Below are 19021 nucleotides of genomic sequence, written 5' to 3' on the forward strand. Positions count from 1 at the left end.
TGGAGAGAGTACAGCGTCGGGCTTCGATGATATGTTCGAAGTGGAGGGTATATGTTCAGCTCAGATTCGAGTATATTATAACAATTGATCTGTTAAACAAGTGAGTTTTGTCTTTGAACCGTCGTTTCCTTATTTCCATCCACTTGTTCAAGAACTTCACACGCCACTCGTTTTTTAGTTTCTCACCGCCACATTTTTTATTTCAATCTTATAATACTTAGTTCATTCAAATTCAATTCATAAAAAAAACCATCAAAATTAAAGACCCATAAAAATTATAATTAACCTTATGACCAATGGATTAAAGACACACTGACCCGTAATGATGATGGGTATTAATATTAAGAAAGTCAATAAAAAACGTTGAAATTCAAACCAATATATATTATTCTAAGAACACCATGAATTGAAAATCACTCGTTAATGTTTTCCTTTTCTTTCTCAAAAAAATAAATAAATAAATAAATATATAGTTGGGTCGGGTCGGGTCATCACAGCACTCGAAAAAAATGAAAAAACAATAAATCACCAAACGGCCCAATGGGCATTTACCTTATTATCCACGAGAGGCCGGATCGGTCCGGGTCATCCATGCGCGCCTAATACACACACTTAGGGCTGTCAATTCTGACACGACCCGATAACACGACTCGAAACCCGCACGAAATAAAGCGGGTTGAACCCGCATGATTAAAAAGCGGGTCGGTCGTGGGTCAATCCGCCATGACCCATTTAATAAATGGGTCGGCCACGGGTCAACCCGCCAACACGAAGTAAACCCGTATAACCCAATTATGCTGTACCTCTTTTCGAAATTGTGGACGTTGGGAGTATTTGATCATAAGATTAAACAATTTGAAATATTTTGCTTTATAAGTATTAGATTTAATTATTTATGAATTATATATAATTATTTATATTCTTCGTCTTATGGAGTTTTTAGCGAATTTAATCAATTTATGCATTTTTTTAGTTAAATGGGTCGTATTGTTAACCTTTAAATGAGTCATTTTGTCTAATACTACACGACCTATTTATTAAATGGGTTAAGTGGGTTGGAAACGGATAACCCGTTTAATAAATAGGTTGGGTTTGAGTTTAAATTTTTGACACGATTATTAAATGGGTTTGGGTTTGAGTTTATCTCTTGCGACACGACAAATACCTTGACCCGACACGAACCCAACCCGACACGACTCATTGACAGCCCTACACACACTTCTAGAAGCTCTAAAACCAAAATCAAAGAGTAGCAGAGTTGGGCAGAAGAATGTCACAGTTCTGGAAACCAGGGGCGGAGAAGCCTCGCCTCCTCGACGACGAAGAAGGCGGCGTCGTTTTCTTCCCCACCTCCTCCGGGTATTCTTCTTCTTCTTCTTCTTTCTTCTTTCCGAGCTAAACTCTCTCTTCGCTTTCACCGTTGTTCTTATAGTTCCAAAATTACAGAGGAGGCTATGCGAATCTCGAGAGGCAGAGGCAGAGACTACCGGTGTTCAGGTACCGCACCGCCATTCTCTACTCCGTCGAGACTCGCGCCACCACCGTCGTCGTCGGCGAAACCGGCAGCGGCAAAACCACTCAGATTCCTCAGGTTAGGGTTCCTAACGAGAGTCTTCGATCATACTTGTTGGTTTCGAAATCGGAATAACTATGGAAATCGATTGATTTGTAGTCGGAATTGCTTATTATTATTATTGTGTTGATGAAATTTTGCAGTATTTGAAAGAAGCAGGTTGGGCTGATGGTGGCCGTGTAATTGCTTGTACTCAGCCGAGAAGATTGGCTGTTCAGGTAATCTGTTAGTTTTAGTTAAAGCATTGTAAAGAGTGTTCATTTGATTCGGTAGAGTTTTTGTAATTGATGGCCCAGTTTGGTAGCCGGTTCTTACTGGTTTCGCTAGAGTTAATAGTTTGTTTGACAAAGAAATGGTGGTACTTATCTGCAGTCGGTTGCAGCACGGGTGGCTGAAGAAATGGGGGTCAAGCTTGGGGAGGAAGTTGGCTACACTATTCGATTTGAAGATGCTACAAGTACAGTGAGACTATGCACTTTCTCTTATTGCTTGTTGTCCCTTTTGATAAGGGATATCTTCTGCAAAGGCGGATTTATATAGTATTATCTTGAGAATTTTAGTCTGTAATGTGAAATGTACAATACTATAATTGCTATTGTGGTTACATTTGTAAATGATTGTTTTCTGTTCTGGCAGCACAGGGTGTGACTATGATAAAGTTTTTGACTGATGGTGTGTTACTCAGGGAAATGATGGACGATCCTCTTTTGACTAAATATAGGTACTAGCTATTGTCTTGGTAAACCTTGTACTGCTTTCCTCTTTTTGAAGCATACCATATCTACCTATAGGCTCCACCTACTTCAAACTTTCGAGCATTTTACATCTAAAGTTGATTATCCCATAATGTAGATAGCATACTTGCTGGTCGCATGCAAACTTGTGTTTCTTTTCACATTTACTGGTAGTGGGTGGTCAACAATTTACTAGGATTTGCTTTTTGTTTAAAATACTGGATTTAAAATGATTGTCACAGTGTTGTAATGGTAGATGAAGCTCATGAAAGGTCTATCTCCACGGACATTTTATTGGGTCTCCTGAAAAAGGTATCAGCTTTATATCATACCTTTGATGGTTTACAAAACAAAGAGTTCATCTGTTTCTCTTTTCAGTTAGGCCGTATTATATACTTTTTGAATCTGAAAATTTCTAGATCCAAAAACGCCGGCCTGAGCTGCGCCTGATTATCTCATCTGCTACAATTCAAGCAAAGTCAATGGCTGCTTTCTTTCAGTCCAGGTATAATTCTATTACTTGATCACAGTTTGATTTTTTTCTTGTCTTTGTCTAATTCTTTGGGTTACTAGTTTACTTTTCGCAAGTGAATATCAGAGTATGTTAATCACTGCCCTGCAATATTTGCACTGTTCTTTTTGGTAGTATATGACTGATTGATTTATTGTAGCCATAAAACAGCTATTGGTGTATACATGTATTTAGAGCACAGTACAAGATCTTTTATTTGACTTTGGTCCACATCCTTGGCATTTTGACATCAAAGAAATTATGTGTCTCTTGAGGAATCTGCTTTCATATATGTCTGAAAATAAGATAAACAACTTCTACCGCTTCCACCAATAAATTTACGTGTGTATGTCAATGAGCATTTGTGTGCATTTTTGGCTACAGATACCTTTAAGGTTCTAATGATATGAACCTGCAGTAGTGGGTGTTAGGAGAGTCACATAGAAAATTTAAAGTTCACCTTTCACTTTGCAGATGCCATGGCTGTTATTGTTAAATATATGACTTGTCAGATATCTGCCACTATTCTCGATAATTTGTTGCTCATATAGAAAAAAAAAAAAAAGTTTTTGTCAAAGTGTCAAGTTAGGTTGACTACGATTTTACTTTTATCTATGACTGTATGATGTTGAGTGTCAATGTTAATATCCTGTTTTAATTGTCAGCAGAAAAAGGCGCCGCAGACCGGAAGGAGAAGAGCTTGGACCAATTATGGAGCCTGCAGTCCTGTCAGTTGAGGTAAGTTTGACTAATGACTCTCTCTCTCAGTTTTTAATTATTATTATTATTATTATTATTATTATTATTATTATTATTATTTTTTAAGTCCTTTTTGCTGTCAGCTAGGCTTATCTCTTCTTGATTTTCAGGGTAGAGGGTTTAATGTACAAATTCATTACGTGGAGGAGCCTGTTGCCGACTATCTTCGGGCTGCAGTCTCAACTGTATTATTGATACATGACCAGGTAACTGATATTTGGATGATACTAATATGCTTGTGTTTTCTTTATGAGGAAATGACAAATTTATGCCAGGTTTTCTTTTCATATCATGCGTGTAGTTTCGTTTCTACCATTTGTTACAAGTTACAACCCTTTTTTCTGATATAGGAACCAATGGGAGATATTCTGGTATTTCTTACTGGTCAAGATGATATCGATGCTGCTGTCCAACTTATTACGGAAGAGACCCAAAACCGTAGAAAGAACTCATCAGGTAGATCTAGCAGCTTTACCCATACTTAATTAAAATATTATTCTGATAAATACAAGTTTTGGCATATTGGAACTTGGAAGAGTTATGCATTCGTAAGTGCTATTATTTATGTGTGTGTCGGTGTATGCATTGTTCTATGATTCTCTCATTTTGGGGCTACTACCTAGATGGTATGCCTTCTTTTTATATATGACTTTTATAATTTGTTTTCTTGTTTTAGGACTGATGGTTTTGCCTCTCTATTCGGGACTTCCACGTGCTGACCAGGTTTGTTACGCTGTTTATTACTTATACCTAGGTGGAATGATCTATTATGGATGCTTGGGATTCTCTTTCAGAAGCTGATATAATTTTCTGCTTTTTAGGAGCTGGTGTTCAGTCCTACTCCCAGAGGGAAAAGGAAAGTAGTTATATCAACCAACATAGCCGAGACATCAATAACTTTAGAGGTAACACCTCTGATATATTGCTTTTATTGGTTCTGGGAGTTTAGAGTAATATCTAGAATACTTAAGTTAGCACAATTAATCATTGCATATCATCTGGTCCTTTGATTGATTCAGGGCGTGGTCTATGTTGTTGACAGTGGGTTCTCAAAGCAACGGTTCTATAACCCGGTACACTCTCACTCTCTCTCTCTCTCTCTCTCTCTCTCTCTCTATTATGGGTAATTTACTAATTGAACTATCAAGATCCTCTTATTATATGATGGGACCTTACATTTTCTAAGAATCCTTGAAGTTGCATTCTGTAAGCATTGGAGGCATTAATTTTGATCTAATAAAATTTAGTGCACATCTGAATGTCTTTCTTACCTTTTGCTCTTCTGTGTCTGCTTTCCTTAGATATCAGATATTGAAAATCTGGTAGTGGCACCAATATCCAAGGCATCTGCTAGGCAAAGGACCGGTAGAGCTGGAAGAGTTCGGCCTGGGAAATGTTACAGGTCTGCAATTCTTTTTGGACTCATTATCAATATCTGTGGTTACATGATTTTATCATAGGCTGAGACATACTTACGAGAAGTTATTATGTAACATTGTAACAGAATGAGTTCTAATAAGACTTATAATGGTCAATACTCGATATTTTTTGTGGCTTTGACCAGGCTGTATACAGAAGAGTATTTTGTAAAGGAAATGTCTGCTGAGGGGATTCCAGAGATACAAAGATCAAATCTTGTTTCCTGTGTGATCCAGGTATGCTCTGTTATTCCAATCTAATGCTTTCCATGTGTAGCAGACCTACATCTAGATGTCTCAAATATGACATGCTGCCATCCCATTAGTCACTATGAACTTAGGAATTAAGCTAACAAATTTTCCAGGATCATAAATGATATTGTATTTCACAAAGATTTTTCTGTATGCAATAATTTGATGTTCACTAATTAAGCAATGACGTGAGAGTTTTTCTCACATTTAATAATTGTTTTCTTTCATCGCAGTTAAAAGCCTTGGGAATAGATAATATATTGGGCTTTGATTGGCCAGCATCTCCATCTTCTGAAGCAATGGTTCGAGCACTTGAAGTGCTTTATTCACTTGGGGTCGTGGATGATGATGCTAAACTTACTTCACCAACTGGATTTCAAGTTGCTGAGTTTCCATTGGTACGTTGCACAAGGCCTTGTGTTACATTTTTTTCTATATTTCTCATCTGTAGCTATTCAGTGGATCACCTATGTTATCTCTATCTCTATGAATATATTTTGTTTCTCTTGGACTACTATACTTGTGATTCTGCATTACATTTTCATTTTGTTGATTTATTGGCCGTGCATTTCAGAATAAGTGGAATGCAGCATCAGTTACATTATTTTCTATATCTTGCACAGTTGCACAATTAGGTTTCCTAGGGATAACCCGCATCTCGAAGACAAATTCTTCTTCTTTTTTTCTTTTTGAAAAAGCAGTTATGAAAGTACCGTGCTTCATTGTCTTTTGAATTCCTTTATGTTCTTTAACTTTTATGCTTTGCTTACAGAAACTGGGAAGTACCCTCATTTGTTTTGTAGGATCCAATGATCTCAAAGATGATCTTATCATCTGGTGAACTGGGGTGTTCAGAAGAGATTATTACTATTGCGGCTGTTCTCTCTGTTCAAGTAAATCCTCTTACCTTTATTACCGTTCCTGAATGCTTATATTTTTATTCTCTACCCACCTATCCATTAGAAGTATTGGATACTGAGTGCTAAAGAAAATCTCATATATATAAATAGAATGCACCTCCAGAACAATAAGTCATATTCTAATTCACATAAAATAACTCACCTTGTAGAATTGTACAACTTGAAAGAAAAAATAATAATAAATAAATAAAAATTCTTTCATTCAGTTGTTCACAATTGATATGCTGTCCTGCAGTCTATCTGGGCTTCTGGTTGGGGATCACAAAAGGAACTTGATGAAGCCAAGTTGAATTTTGCTGCAGCTGAGGTACTGATCGGAACCTTCTATGTATTTGCCTACTTTACTGAGTCTAACCAACTTAGCAGCATTTTCACATCAGCTTTTGTCATTGTTGATACATGACAATAGATCACTACTTTTTGTACAAATAGCCTAAGAAGAAGTAAATAAAGAATACCTTTCTTAAAACAAAATTTTCTGGTTGGGATCCAGTTATTTTTGTGGTTTTGTCAGCCCTAATCTTTTTGGTGATGGAATATTTTACCAGAATTTGTCTATCTTATTTGCTTACTTCTGATTGTCATCTGTCCAAGATATGCTTGCAAACCACTTAATGTTGATCTTCCTTCTGCATATTCATGGTCTTCATAATAATGGTTTGTGGCTTGATATGCACTAAGCTTATGCTTAGCTGACATCAAGTTTCTATCCGCCTAGCACATATGTGTGATAATACATCAAACATTTATTTGACTCGGTTGTTACTCCACAAAATGATATTTTCCTTCTAGTAACAGCAAAACATGAGTTTCATTTTTTATTTATTTATTTATTTTTTTGTATCTTTGGCTAACTTTGGCTGCTTGGTATGTTGGTTTGATTTACTTGTTTGCATGCAGGGTGACCATGTGAGTTTCCTAAATGTCTACAAAGCATTTCTTCAGTCTGGTAAATCTTCACAGTGGTGTCATAAGAACTTTGTAAACTACCAAGCCATGGTGAGTGTCACAAATTAGCTTCTCACCAGTTTAACAGATGGTCTCCTTCACATTCTTTGTAACTGTGCTGTAATTATTTTGCAGAAAAAGGTTCTTGAAATAAGGGAACAACTCAGAAGAACAGCTCGAAGATTAGGCATTGACTTGAAATCTTGTGAAAGAGATACAGTGGTAAGTTTATGTCATGCCATATGAAGCTTCTCATCTCTGAGATAATAATCCATCTCGCACTTTTCTCCTTCTCTTCCCAAAAATTAGGAATTTAAAAAAGGAAGTAAAAAATTAGAAGGATAAGGGTGGGAGGAGTTGCATAGAGAGCAAGAGTTGATCCAATAGACAATAGGTCTTGATCACAATTCTCGAAGTCTTAATTTCTTAACCAAAGCTTCTTACATGTATAATAAAACCAATAATTTTGTTTCTTTATTTATTGATTTTTACATAAAATTCAATAGGCACATTTTGTTTTGGGTGAATGAAGCCATCTTATCTTTTAGTTATATTCTAAATGCTGCTCTTTACATCTTTCAGGTAGTGAGAAAGGCCATTACTTATGGATTTTTCGCTAATGCGTGTGTTTCAGAAGTGAGTAAACTCCCTGCTTAATGTATCAGTGCTTTGTTTCTTTTAGTTCTTTCCCTGTTGAAGCTTTTTGACAGGTTTCCTTCTGGTTTTTAGAGAATTTAGTAATATATTTCTTTTGATTAATATTTCTCTGTCTGAACTCTGTAGGCATCAAGTCACGATGGAAAGTACAAAACTATCAGAGGTTCTCAAGAAGTTTATATTCACCCCTCATCTGTGCTATTCAGGTTAGTAAAGAGAGAGAATCTGACATAAATTAAGATTCAATTTTGCACCACTTTTTTATATTCTGCTGTCTGGACTAAGCAGCAACATTTTCATTTTGCCCACTCTCTTGGATTTGAATGGTTAACCGAGTTCCATCCTAATTTGTTCACTTTTGTGTTGCAGAGTTAATCCCAAGTGGGTGGTTTACCATTCTCTTGTCTCAACTGAAAAGCAATACATGCGGAATGTCATTTCGATAGATCCTTCTTGGCTCACAGAGGCAGCTCCACATTTTTACCAAAAGCAGCGACCCAATCCTATGCTTCACTAGCTCGCTCTGCCTCCACCATCCCTCATAATAAATTCATATAAGAACAATGAGGAAACTACCATCGTCATTCAGTATGGCCTTGATCACTTGGATTTTTCATGTAAATATACCAACTATTATCTTGAATAGCATCCATTAACCATTAACCACTGACTAAAATACTGAATCATTAACCATGCTTTTTTTCATTGGCTATTAATTTTATTTGTTCGTGCTACTGGAACAATTGAATAAAAGTCATAAAACCCACTGACTAATGGATTAGGTTGAATTGGAGTGGGTCAGATTTTGTTACCCTACTTGCATGGTTAGGCTCTTTTGTTTGCTTAAGGTGATAGAGAAAGTTATAAACATCAATTTATTTATCAGTATTGTTGAGGAAGAAATACTAGTATCTTGGACTGCAAATCAATCTCGAATACAACAAGAATTGCAACAGTTTTTCAAATTGGAGCTGCTTGATTCGCTTTCCTGTTTATCGAACTGACCTTGTTGATTAGCGATTTCATTCACTAAATAATGACACCGGGGTTCTCGGTCCTAATCCTACCCATTCAATCATTACAGGAGCGTATAATTATTTCGTATTATTCAAGTTCAAAGGCCTTCAAGGTCTGCTCTCAAGGATATTCAAACACATTTTTTCTGCTTCACTCCAACTTTCATTGTTTACTAATCTATATGTGTATGTAAGCAGCTTACTGGGTGAATATAATACTATAAATACTGTGTCATAGTCATGGATTATTTTAATTAGTTTGAATATTAATACTGGTTTTCCTAAAAAAAAAAAAATTTGATTATTAATCCTGGACCTTTCCCTCCCAGATTTGGATCTATTTGTCCAGATCCCAGAATCCAGATAATTAACTTGTACTCAAATAAACCTGGAAATTTGCTTACTTGATAGTTACGGGTCACTGCTGATTCCTTTTATATTGGTCTAAAAGTCATAGGTTCGTATATATCTGTTATGCTCCATTTTATGATTACCAAACACCTAAATTAAACTGTTAAAGCATGGTGGCTGCTGGGTTCTCTTGAAAAAAAAAAATGGTACATGTACCATGGAGGCTGCTCTATTTATTCAGTCAATTATTTCTGTTCAGTGTCACTATCCAACTAGTGATTTCATATTTTTGGAGCAAGTACAGAGGAATATATTAAGTCAAATAAATACATAGTCATATGCCAAATAAGCAGGTTGCTTGCTGCCAATTTTCCTCATTCTATTCTGTTAATCTTCTAGCTTTTGTTCTTACTTGTTCAAATTTCTTGGGGAGACAAAGCCGGTATAGGAAATGTCATAGGTAGAATAGTTTGGGCCATTTTAATCCTCAACTCCCATTGATTTCTCTATTTAAACCTTAACAAACTTAGAGTTGCATCTCAGCTTCTCATTCTCATTTTTTCAACCAGAATTAGCTAATAGCGTCTCTGGATATGGCAAGAGCAGCTTTGTTCATCATTTTTCTGGTTCTCCAATTACTCCATTTGGGAAGCAGCCGGTCTGTTAAAGACTCTAATCTGCTCATATCCGATGGCTTAGACGACAAGTTAATCAGCCAGTCTTCTTCACTCCTACAAGTAGTGGATGATCTTAAGGCAGATACAGTGACTTGCGAACCCATTTATGGCTTCTTGCCTTGTGCAACTTCAGTCTGGGGGCTGGCTTTCATGGTAATCGTCTATGAGATTTTGCTCTACCTTGCAAATAGCTGTATCACAAGTGGATCTGAACTCTTCTTCAAAATGTATGGGACCGGATTCTTTGGTGCTAGTGTCTTCCACTTGCTCGGCACAATACCACAAGTGGGAATTGTTGTTGGTAAGATCCTTAATCTCTATAGCTTCCTCTCAGTTGCTCATTATGCATGTGTGTGCTTTTTATCATCATGCAGTAGAATTTGCTGATGATTAATATGAGATGGTTAGATTCAACATCAAATTTGAGGTAGCAATAGCATCTTGAAGTAACCTTATTTTTCTGATCTGCTTCATAATTTCAAAGAGATCATAAAATTTTCATGTTCAATGTTGCATATTCTTGGCCAGATATTGACCAAGATTAGATATTAGATATAGAAATTTCTAGTCTCCAACTTCTTGTTTGTGCTTGCTGTACAAGAGTCTATTCTCTCCTTTAATTAATATCAGATATATACAATATTTCAATCTATTCATAAAGTGAGAATTGAAAAAAGTCAACTTAATTGGTGACGTCATAATCTCCCTAGATTATTTAGGAGTCTAGCCGTCTGTTAACTTTATACTTACAGTTGTATAGGGACGGCGCATACCTGAGTAGTAATTGCTCAAGTATTTTGAAAGGATGTGCAGAAATCATGTATCTTTGGTCTCAAGTAAGAAATTTACAGATGAATGTGATGTCTTGTAACCAAATTCCTAAAAAAGTTCTTGCTTTGTTTTTGTCAGTGACTGGAGTTACAGGAACTGCAGAAACTGCAGAAGCAATGGCTACAATGAACATTGGCATGGTTGCAGGGTCAGCAATCATGCTTCTTACATTAGTCTGGGGTTCTGTTGTTGCATTTGGCAGCTATGACATCTCCAAGTCTCCAACTTCTTCAAATCGAGGACATAAGAAGCGCTTCAGTATCACTGGTATACTTTTCTTATCTTCACAGACACTGCAAAGAGAGAGGTCTAGTTGAAGTGCAACAATTGTAACGTGTCGGTATATGTGCTTTGCAGGTTATGTAACAACTGATGCTGAAACCAGCTGTACCGCAAGAATCATGATGGTGTCATTGATCCCCTTTCTTATTCTTCAAGTGGCTAAAGTCCTCAATTCAACCTCAGGGATTCGTATTGTGATCTTAATTTCTCTACTAGTTTCATTTGCATTCCTTGTCGCTTACTGCATCTATCAGGTAACACAAAATTTCAAGAAGAGAACACATAGTTTCTCAAGTATTTGTGGCAACCAAAGATGACCTCAGCAACTGTAATGCACTACTAAACAAAACAAAAAACAAAAATGCAGGTCTTTGAGCCATGGATTCAGAACAGGAGACTTGAATTTTTGATGAGTAAATATGTACAGAGAACCTTGTCACCGAGTTTTCTCACTGCAAGCGGCGAGCCTAATGTATCAAATATACAAGAGTAAGTCCCTGGTTTCTACATTTAGTTTATCTGGATTGTTGAAATGCCATGATCTATTAATTAGCCCTTTCTTGAGTTTATTGGCAGGGTGTTTACTAGAATCGACCAGAATCATAATCAGTCTATATCAGCAAAAGAACTGAGAACATTGATCCTAGGAATACAAATAGGGGAAGTAGGTCTGGAGAGTGATTATGTAGAAAAGGCGATGGAGGACTTTGATATATCTGGTGATTCTCAAATATCTGAGCAAGAGTTTGTTAATGGAATCTCAAAATGGGTTAATGCAAGGCCCTCTGTCAATCGTCAAGGTCAAGGACATAGAAGGTTTTTAAGCAGCAAGTCCGAGGTTCAAATTCAGCCATGCTAACACTATATATCAGTTCCAATTAAAACCTTTACGTTCACATGTAGATCATTAAATTGAACTTGCAGGAAGCTTTGGAAGGGCAGCAGAAGCAGGTGGCTAGAAAAAAGAAGAGTAAGCTTACCAATAAATCTTGGACAAATCAAATCAAGGCTGCTTGTCTCTTGATCCTCGGTATTGGCATTATGATTTTGCTTGCAAATCCCCTCATGGAGACTATCCAAGACTTCTCTACTGCTGCAAGCATCCCTTCATTCTTCACCTCTTATGTTTTGATACCCTTGGCTATCAACTATGGACTGGCATTGCAAATAATAACTTCTGCTCAAGATAAGACTGAGAATGCCATCTCTTTAGCACTTTCAGAGGTCTGTTTCTCTCTTGCACTCATATCTTCTTTCATTTTTGCATCTCTGATATAACAACTTCCATATTTAACAAAGCCTTGATCAATACTAGCCAGTATCATCATGGATAAGCTACATGCTTATATATTTAAAGTTGACATTTGATCTCCAATTGAACAACAGAAACATAGTTGCTCATCTGACACTCCAAAATATTTATGCAGATTTATAACAGCGTGTTCATGAACAACGTTATGGGATTGACCATCTTCTTGGCACTTGTTTACATACGTAATTTATCTTGGGATGTCTCTGCAGCAGTTTTAGTTGTTCTGATCATTTGCTCAGTAATGGGTCTTTATGCCAGCTTCAGCAGAAAGTTCCCATTTTGGACCTGTATTATAGCATACATTATGTACCCCATATCACTGTTGATGGTTTATATTCTTACCACTTTTCTTGGATGGACTTAGAGTCAGAAGTTACAGTGTAGCAACCTACCAGATTTTAGTCTGTATATTCTTGAAGTGGATCAAAACGTTGTGAAATCAAATCCCACTGTACATGTAATTCTACTTCACTAATTTGAATTCCAATACAACCCAAGTCTTATGTGAGTGACACACATGATATTTCATGTCTTATACGAGTATTAGAAACTTTGTTAATTTTCAACTAATTTATCCGAACCTGAAATTTGGCCCTCATTTATATCAAAATGTCTTTGTTATAGCACATGATTTCTCTTGAAAAATTTCACATACTTTCCTCATGTTTGTGATAAAAAAAAAAAAAAAAAAACTTAAAACATCATGTACCAATCCCTAAATTGATTTATGTTTATAGTTTAGATGGTCATAATTAAGCCCAGTATACTAATTTCTATCAGGTTGTATCTCCGATTTTTTTAACTAGATAATTTTGGTGTATAATTAATTTAAACTACATAGGCAGATTAGGCTAGTCTTAAGAGAATGAGTCAATGGTAATTATAATAAGTTATTGTATCCTTATTTAATATTATTTTAACAGATCAACTGGTCCCGTAGCTCAGTTGGTTAGAGCGCTGGTCTTATGAGCCGGAGGTCGCGAGTTCGAGCCTCGCCGGGACCAGTTTGCTTGAATTATTCTTTGGGTATTTTTTAGCACATACAGTGTATTTATCTGAAATGTTTGTTAGATCTAAATGACTTCCCATTTAGCTAATTTTTAAATATCATGAAAAATTATTGTTAAAAAAAATATCATGAAAAATTAACAGAAAGTATTGGTTGCTAAATGGGAATGCATTCAATGTTCATAATACTCTAGGAGAGTGACCGTCAAAGATCTGACCAATAGATCATAAGCAGGCCTTGTGATGTGAGAATATATGCATGTAGTTTTGGGCCCGGATCCTTCAAGTTGTAATGTTTGGGCTCTCTCTATGATGTGGGTATGGCCTGCCCATATGGAAGTATGCAACTCATAAACTCTTAGTAGTCCCCTCATCTGCTTGATGATCAGAAGTGTTATACCAGCAAAGCCATTATATAATTGAGAGTTGAGAGTGATTTAAATCATTGAATCAAGGTAGGTCACACAACAATAATTGATCTATATGATGATATGTTTACATGCATTATTACTATTTCTGGTAGATTACATCCATTATCAGTGCATATGCAATATCTTTAATCATTTGAGCTTATTTCTTCCTGGAGTGTGAGTTATTTGGAACTCATTCAACAGCAAACTTGCCTACATCATCACTCATTAGAGGGATGCTGAAAAATGACCTCCAGTAAACACCTAAAACAAAAATTTGGTAATTGAAAATACAGTATTTGTTTTCTTCCCAAAACTTCTACTATACATGCATTGTCATCAGGGCCGGTCCTGAAAATTAAGAGGCCTAGTGCAAAAATTTAAATAATGTCTTATTAATCACGATCTCAATTAGAAGAACTAGGAAAAAATGTTTGGTGTAAATAAAAGAAAAAAATGGTGGAGGGCCTAAAAACATAAACAAGGATGGAAAAATAGAAAGAAAGAAAAAAAGAAAAAAGAAGAAAGTCAAGAAACATAACACAAGATCGAAGAAGAAAGTAGAGAGGCCTTAGGAATGAAAAGAACAAAAAAAAAATTAAAACAAGATAGAAGATCAGAAAAAAGGCAAAGAAAAAATTAAATAGAGCTAAGTACCCATGGGTTTTAAGCCCACGACCAATCAAGCCTGACAATTTACAGTAGAGTTGCCAACTGAACTAAACAACAATTTAGTAAGTTTTAGCATTCTTGACTAGATAAATATATCTAAAGCCATTATAAAATTGAATTCAGAGGCCTTCGAAAACTGGAGGCCTTGTGCGGCTGCTCCATTTGAACACCCCCAGGGCCGCCTCTGATTGTCATACACGCATGATCCAAAGGTGCATGAGCTTTCTTTCTTAGTCTTTGTAGGAACTAGGAAGTGTTTAGTTTTCTCCTATTCAAAATAAGTGTTTTGACTTTGGAACTAACCAAATTAGTAAACTGCGAGAGGATGTGTTCAATTGAAGAAACACCACTAGTAAAATCTGCAAATCAAGATTCAGATATACAATTAGAAAGGCAGGCCATCTCAATCAGACAGTGACTTTGGTTTGTTCTAAAGTAGCTGTAGCCTCCATTTTTGAATTCTCAAAACACCCACCACACCAAATAGCAACTACCACACACCACCGCACTCGCACGTACACAGACACGTCTAACCTTCATTCATATGAGTTGTCTTTATACTTGGAGCTAAGCATTGGTTGAGCACTTGAGCCTATGATTGAGGCAGATATATAGAATTAAACAAAAAGAAAGATTTGTATATCTGATATTTAATGATTAAATGTGTATATGTTTTTCAGAGAAAAAAAGGCTGGAGATGGGGCCAATGCAATCCTCACTCCACCCCACCCACCTTTTATTCTCTCTCACCTTCTCAGGGGCTTTGCTTCTTCTTTACTTCTTGAATTACAAGTCCAACTAGTTCGCAACAACATTTGTCCTCAAAATTCTTGAGCACCCATTACCTAAAAAAGAGTGTGTCTTCTCTCTGCTGGGCTTTTTTTTGCTGCTTCTCTGGTAAGTGAGTCTTACCCAGATACTGTTTTCTATGGTTTTGCATTTGTTTGCCTTGTTTTGTGTGTTGACAAGTGTGTGATTTACTCATACCCATTTGTGCATTTTGGAGATTTAGTGTGACTGGGATCTGATTGGTAAGTATACAAGGTAGTTTTATAAAAACCCAGATTGATATGGAAGTCTTTACAATGTGTGTACTGAATTCTCTGAAAAATTGTTTCTTGCAGTGGACTCTGTGCTTGAGTAGGTTAGTTTTCTCTAGTGAACGTGCTGTACTATTAGGATTATGTAGTTTGCTCAAGTTTATTTTGATTGTTATCTGTTTGTTTTTAGATGCAAGATTGACTTTTCTGATTACTCATGTACTTATCAATAACACTGTATGCTTGGACATCAGTTTATAGATATGTAAGGACTGAAACTTTAAGGGGAATGTTCTGTATCATATATGCTGACAGCAATTGAAATTTATTGTAAACTGTTTGATTGTTGCTGAAAAGAAGATACCATTTTCTCATGCTCAAACTTGACTCATGCTTTATCTGCTTAGTACTGATGGTGGTGATTCCATTATATGTCAGGGTTATGGTAAATTGGATATAATCTCTTCCATCAGATATGGGATCTGGAAATTGGTTCAAGGCATTAACCAGCTTAAGGAAAGCAAAGTTTGGCAGTTCAAAACGAGTGAAGGTATAAAGCCTCCAAATTTGTATAAATTTTGTAGCTTTTGTTGAGCAATGTCATGCAACTGCATTCAAAACTGTGAAATTTAGCGTACATATCCTTATTGTTTATGTTTAAGTCTAAAATGTTTTACTCCAAAATTGAAGTGGAGCATCCATCTTACACATCACTCAGTTTTTAATGTTGGCCAAATATTGTACTGAAGTGAGTACAGAAGCTATCTTTTACTTCAAGATCGAGAGGAAATTGGTTTTAGGACTTATTAGGAGCTTAAATGTAGTCCATAAAGGTTTAGGGTTCTAATTCATGTTGAAACTATCTTGCTCACCTTATCCCACACATAAAGGAAAGTAGTACCTTTTCTGCCTTCAACAGAATGTGCATTAATTCTGTTACCATTTACTTCCATGAAAAATAGTTTTGAACTAATCCTGGCCATATAAGGGAATCCATGTTTCTGATGTAGCAGTAGGTTGCTATTAGTAACAGAGATTTTGATTTTAAATTTGATATCTGAGATTGATGTTGGTATGTTATTACGATTTCTGATTGTCATTACATTTTCTGACAGGGATCCACCATAAACTTGAAAAATCTTTCAGGGAAAGAATCAAACTTTGCAAATGGTACAACCAATAAAAAACTTGGCTCCCTTGACATGCCAGTTGAAGATATAGCTGCAATTCGAATTCAGACTGCTTTCCGTGCACATGTGGTATGTTTAACTACATTCCAGGTTATGTACATTAATGTGCCAAAATATTAAATCCTTTGAAATTTTGTTTGGTTTTACGTTGTTATTAATGAGGAGAAGTGCTTCGTATTGATGTTAATTGTACAGCATTCATGACCCGTTCATGGATGAAACAGCATTCTTTTATACCAGTCTTTGGAGCCAGTCCTTAGATTTATTTTCCATTGCAGGCTAGGAAAGCTTTACGTCGTTTGAAAGGGATTGTAAGATTGCAAATGCTGACCCAAGCTTACCCTGTTATAAAGCAAGCTACAACTACGTTGAGTTATCTGCATTTATGGAGCAGAATACAGACTGATATTAGAACTCGCCGGCTCTGTATGGTAACCGAAGGAAGGATCAAACAGAAGAAATTAGAGAATCAAAATAAACTTGAGGCAAAACTTCATGACATAGAGGTGAGATCACAATTTCCAAATGTCTAAGAACTTGCCGAACCAAAAATTTTAGTTCAGGTTTTTCATGTCATTAATTTTGTGGTGCTCATGCCATGAAATTGTCACCTCATATACAGGCACGAATATGGTTTTGTGAAAACATTTTTTGTCCAAGATCTTGGGTTAGTCCATGTCTCCAAGATATTATTTTTTTTCTATTGGGAAAGTTGGCTTCTTATAAAGTTCTGCCTTCTACCTATATTTGCATCAGATAGCAAAGAACAAGGCTTTGGTACTTAGTTATTCCAAATCCCTGCATATTCCATTCGTGGATAGTTTTTGATATCTTGTAAACCTTGATACCCTGCTTTTAGGACTGATCTTTTGCACTCATCAACACTCCAATCTATCTGAGTAATTATTTAACTGGATACAGGTGGAATGGAGTGGTGGCTCTGAAACCATGGATGATATACTTTCAAGGATATATCAGAGGGAAGAAGCAGCAGTTAAGCGTGAGCGGGCTATGGCATATGCCTTTTCTCATCAGGTACACCCTATTCTTGTATGTACTCTATTGATTGATTTGATCCTCGAATCAATTGGAAATGAAAACTGTATTTCTATGATTTATAGTGGAGGGCCAATTGCAGTCAGAGCCAAAGCTTGGGAAGTTATGAACTTGGCAAAGCTAACTGGGGTTGGAGCTGGAAGGAACGCTGGATTGCAGCTCGACCATGGGAAAGCCGTGTGCAGTCACCTAGCCCAAAGAAAGTGCAGGCTAAGCAAGCTAGCAAAGTTGGCAAGAACATAAATTCACCAACGCCAAAAACTTCGGTCTCAGTTAAACTCCCTTCACCAAATGGTAAGGGAACTCCAAGAGCTCGGAAATTGTCTTACACAGCCAATGAAGAAAAGCCAGTTCCACATGCAGAGGGCATTAAGGCAGAAGAGGCAAACAATCAGAAATGAACATTTAAAATTTGACTTGTTGGTTCGGAGCCAACGGTATAAATTCAATAAGAATGTCTTCAGCATTTTATTAGTTCAAAATCCAGAGAAATGAGGGACAAGCCATTTTTCAGTATACACGGTCATTGCTGATTCTTGTACAAGGAGTGGTGTGGAAGTTATAAGCTTCGGCGTGCAGTATAGGATTTTGGGAACAGGACCTGGATTCGGGACTTACCAGAGCATTTTCTTCACGTTAATGTATATGTTGAAAGGGAAAATATGTATTTTATTTATATTATGTAAATAGACCATTTATCTGTTTGAGGGTGATTGTAACTGTGCTTTTGTGCACTGTAATTACTACGGTTGTTCTTTGAATTACTTTGTGTTGTTCCATCATTCTTTCTATAAATTTTTTGGCTATTTAAGTCATCATCAATGTCCCTCGTCTTCTTCTTTTTGGAGTTACGGTAAATGATCGAGCTCTTTCTTCAGTCAACCAGATTTTGACTGCAGCTTCGTTAAAACATGAAGAAGAGGGTTTGAAAATCTAGTTCCAAGTCTACTAGCCTAAAAGGACGGTCATTTGCTCTAAGTTCTAGCTTTTTAAGTGCTGTGCACGCCTTTAGTATTTATACACAGGGCTAGTACACTTTATTATATACCAACATTGAACCTGCTCTTCACTAGTATTATGAATACAATTATTGCCTAGTTGTTTAGAGGTTTCATGGCTTTTCATGGTCTAATAATTGAGCCCTTTTCCTCTTTTCCTTGCAGAACTAGGTAGTTGCCTTGTAAGGTGTGACCAACTGCTCAGCACCCACAAAGGTTCACAAGTACCAGTAAATACCATGCCTCTAGTTAGTTAGTATATTACCTTAAGATTCAATTCCAACCAACTACTACAACCTTCTTATTTTGCTTTTCTTTAACCATTAGTCCATTAGGCCTGTAATTAATCATCATCATAAATTTAAGATGGCTACCAAACTACTTAGTTTGTGTACTTGTGCATATT

The 19021-nt window shown here is 36.4% G+C and overlaps 3 protein-coding genes and 1 non-coding gene across 8 annotated transcripts; all 4 read left to right on the top strand.

Moving 5' to 3' along the window:
- Nucleotides 1-1197: 1197 nt before the first annotated feature.
- Nucleotides 1198-8588, top strand: LOC112164542 (probable pre-mRNA-splicing factor ATP-dependent RNA helicase DEAH9). Of its 4 annotated transcripts, XM_024300756.2 has the most exons (23): nucleotides 1198-1359; nucleotides 1447-1591; nucleotides 1717-1791; nucleotides 1946-2030; nucleotides 2210-2294; nucleotides 2550-2619; nucleotides 2727-2812; nucleotides 3484-3556; nucleotides 3688-3783; nucleotides 3928-4033; nucleotides 4254-4300; nucleotides 4399-4482; nucleotides 4597-4650; nucleotides 4879-4979; nucleotides 5142-5232; nucleotides 5481-5645; nucleotides 6051-6140; nucleotides 6403-6474; nucleotides 7068-7166; nucleotides 7251-7337; nucleotides 7698-7751; nucleotides 7899-7978; nucleotides 8142-8588. In XM_024300756.2, exons 1-23 carry the CDS (start codon nucleotides 1271-1273, stop codon nucleotides 8287-8289), a joined length of 2082 nt encoding a protein of 693 aa, XP_024156524.1. In that variant the 5' UTR covers nucleotides 1198-1270; the 3' UTR covers nucleotides 8290-8588. The 4 variants fall into 4 exon arrangements, with proteins under 4 accessions (XP_024156524.1, XP_024156526.1, XP_040362295.1 ...); XM_024300759.1 differs by lacking the exons at nucleotides 1198-1359; nucleotides 1447-1591 and having other exon boundaries at nucleotides 1728-1791; nucleotides 2215-2294; XM_024300758.2 differs by lacking the exons at nucleotides 5481-5645; nucleotides 6051-6140; nucleotides 6403-6474.
- Nucleotides 8589-9498: 910 nt separating this feature from the next.
- LOC112164543 (sodium/calcium exchanger NCL1) lies at nucleotides 9499-12757 on the top strand. The gene is made up of 7 exons (XM_040506362.1): nucleotides 9499-10117; nucleotides 10726-10914; nucleotides 11005-11183; nucleotides 11297-11418; nucleotides 11506-11767; nucleotides 11854-12153; nucleotides 12357-12757. The coding sequence occupies exons 1-7, from the start codon at nucleotides 9733-9735 to the stop codon at nucleotides 12603-12605; spliced, it is 1686 nt and encodes a 561-aa protein (XP_040362296.1). The 5' UTR covers nucleotides 9499-9732; the 3' UTR covers nucleotides 12606-12757.
- Nucleotides 12758-13171: 414 nt separating this feature from the next.
- On the top strand, nucleotides 13172-13245 carry TRNAI-UAU. The gene has a single exon. It is a non-coding gene; the product is annotated as a tRNA-Ile (tRNA).
- Nucleotides 13246-14940: 1695 nt separating this feature from the next.
- LOC112168032 (protein IQ-DOMAIN 1) lies at nucleotides 14941-18402 on the top strand. Of its 2 annotated transcripts, none has more exons than XM_024305149.2 (6): nucleotides 14941-15228; nucleotides 15810-15921; nucleotides 16487-16630; nucleotides 16840-17067; nucleotides 17483-17596; nucleotides 17683-18402. In XM_024305149.2, the coding sequence occupies exons 2-6, from the start codon at nucleotides 15847-15849 to the stop codon at nucleotides 18016-18018; spliced, it is 897 nt and encodes a 298-aa protein (XP_024160917.1). In that variant the 5' UTR covers nucleotides 14941-15228; nucleotides 15810-15846; the 3' UTR covers nucleotides 18019-18402. The 2 variants fall into 2 exon arrangements, with proteins under 2 accessions (XP_024160917.1, XP_024160918.1); XM_024305150.2 differs by lacking the exon at nucleotides 14941-15228 and adding an exon at nucleotides 15338-15362.
- Nucleotides 18403-19021: the final 619 nt, after the last annotated feature.

The sequence above is a fragment of the Rosa chinensis genome, chromosome 5 (genome assembly GCF_002994745.2).
Source record: "Rosa chinensis cultivar Old Blush chromosome 5, RchiOBHm-V2, whole genome shotgun sequence".
Lineage (NCBI taxonomy): Eukaryota > Viridiplantae > Streptophyta > Magnoliopsida > Rosales > Rosaceae > Rosa > Rosa chinensis.

Bases quoted from the DNA above. Each gene is read 5' to 3' on its own strand.
- LOC112168032 (XM_024305149.2), top strand. From the start codon at position 15,847: ATGGGATCTGGAAATTGGTTCAAGGCATTAACCAGCTTAAGGAAAGCA. The intron at 15,922-16,486 runs GTATAAAGCCTC...ATTTTCTGACAG, and splicing joins GCAGTTCAAAACGAGTGAAG to GGATCCACCATAAACTTGAA. The intron at 17,068-17,482 runs GTGAGATCACAA...AACTGGATACAG, and splicing joins CAAAACTTCATGACATAGAG to GTGGAATGGAGTGGTGGCTC.
- LOC112164543 (XM_040506362.1), top strand. From the start codon at position 9,733: ATGGCAAGAGCAGCTTTGTTCATCATTTTTCTGGTTCTCCAATTACTC. The intron at 11,184-11,296 runs GTAACACAAAAT...ACAAAAATGCAG, and splicing joins TCGCTTACTGCATCTATCAG to GTCTTTGAGCCATGGATTCA. The intron at 11,419-11,505 runs GTAAGTCCCTGG...GTTTATTGGCAG, and splicing joins AATGTATCAAATATACAAGA to GGTGTTTACTAGAATCGACC.
- LOC112164542 (XM_024300756.2), top strand. From the start codon at position 1,271: ATGTCACAGTTCTGGAAACCAGGGGCGGAGAAGCCTCGCCTCCTCGAC. The intron at 2,813-3,483 runs GTATAATTCTAT...TTTAATTGTCAG, and splicing joins GCTGCTTTCTTTCAGTCCAG to CAGAAAAAGGCGCCGCAGAC. The intron at 3,557-3,687 runs GTAAGTTTGACT...CTTGATTTTCAG, and splicing joins CTGCAGTCCTGTCAGTTGAG to GGTAGAGGGTTTAATGTACA.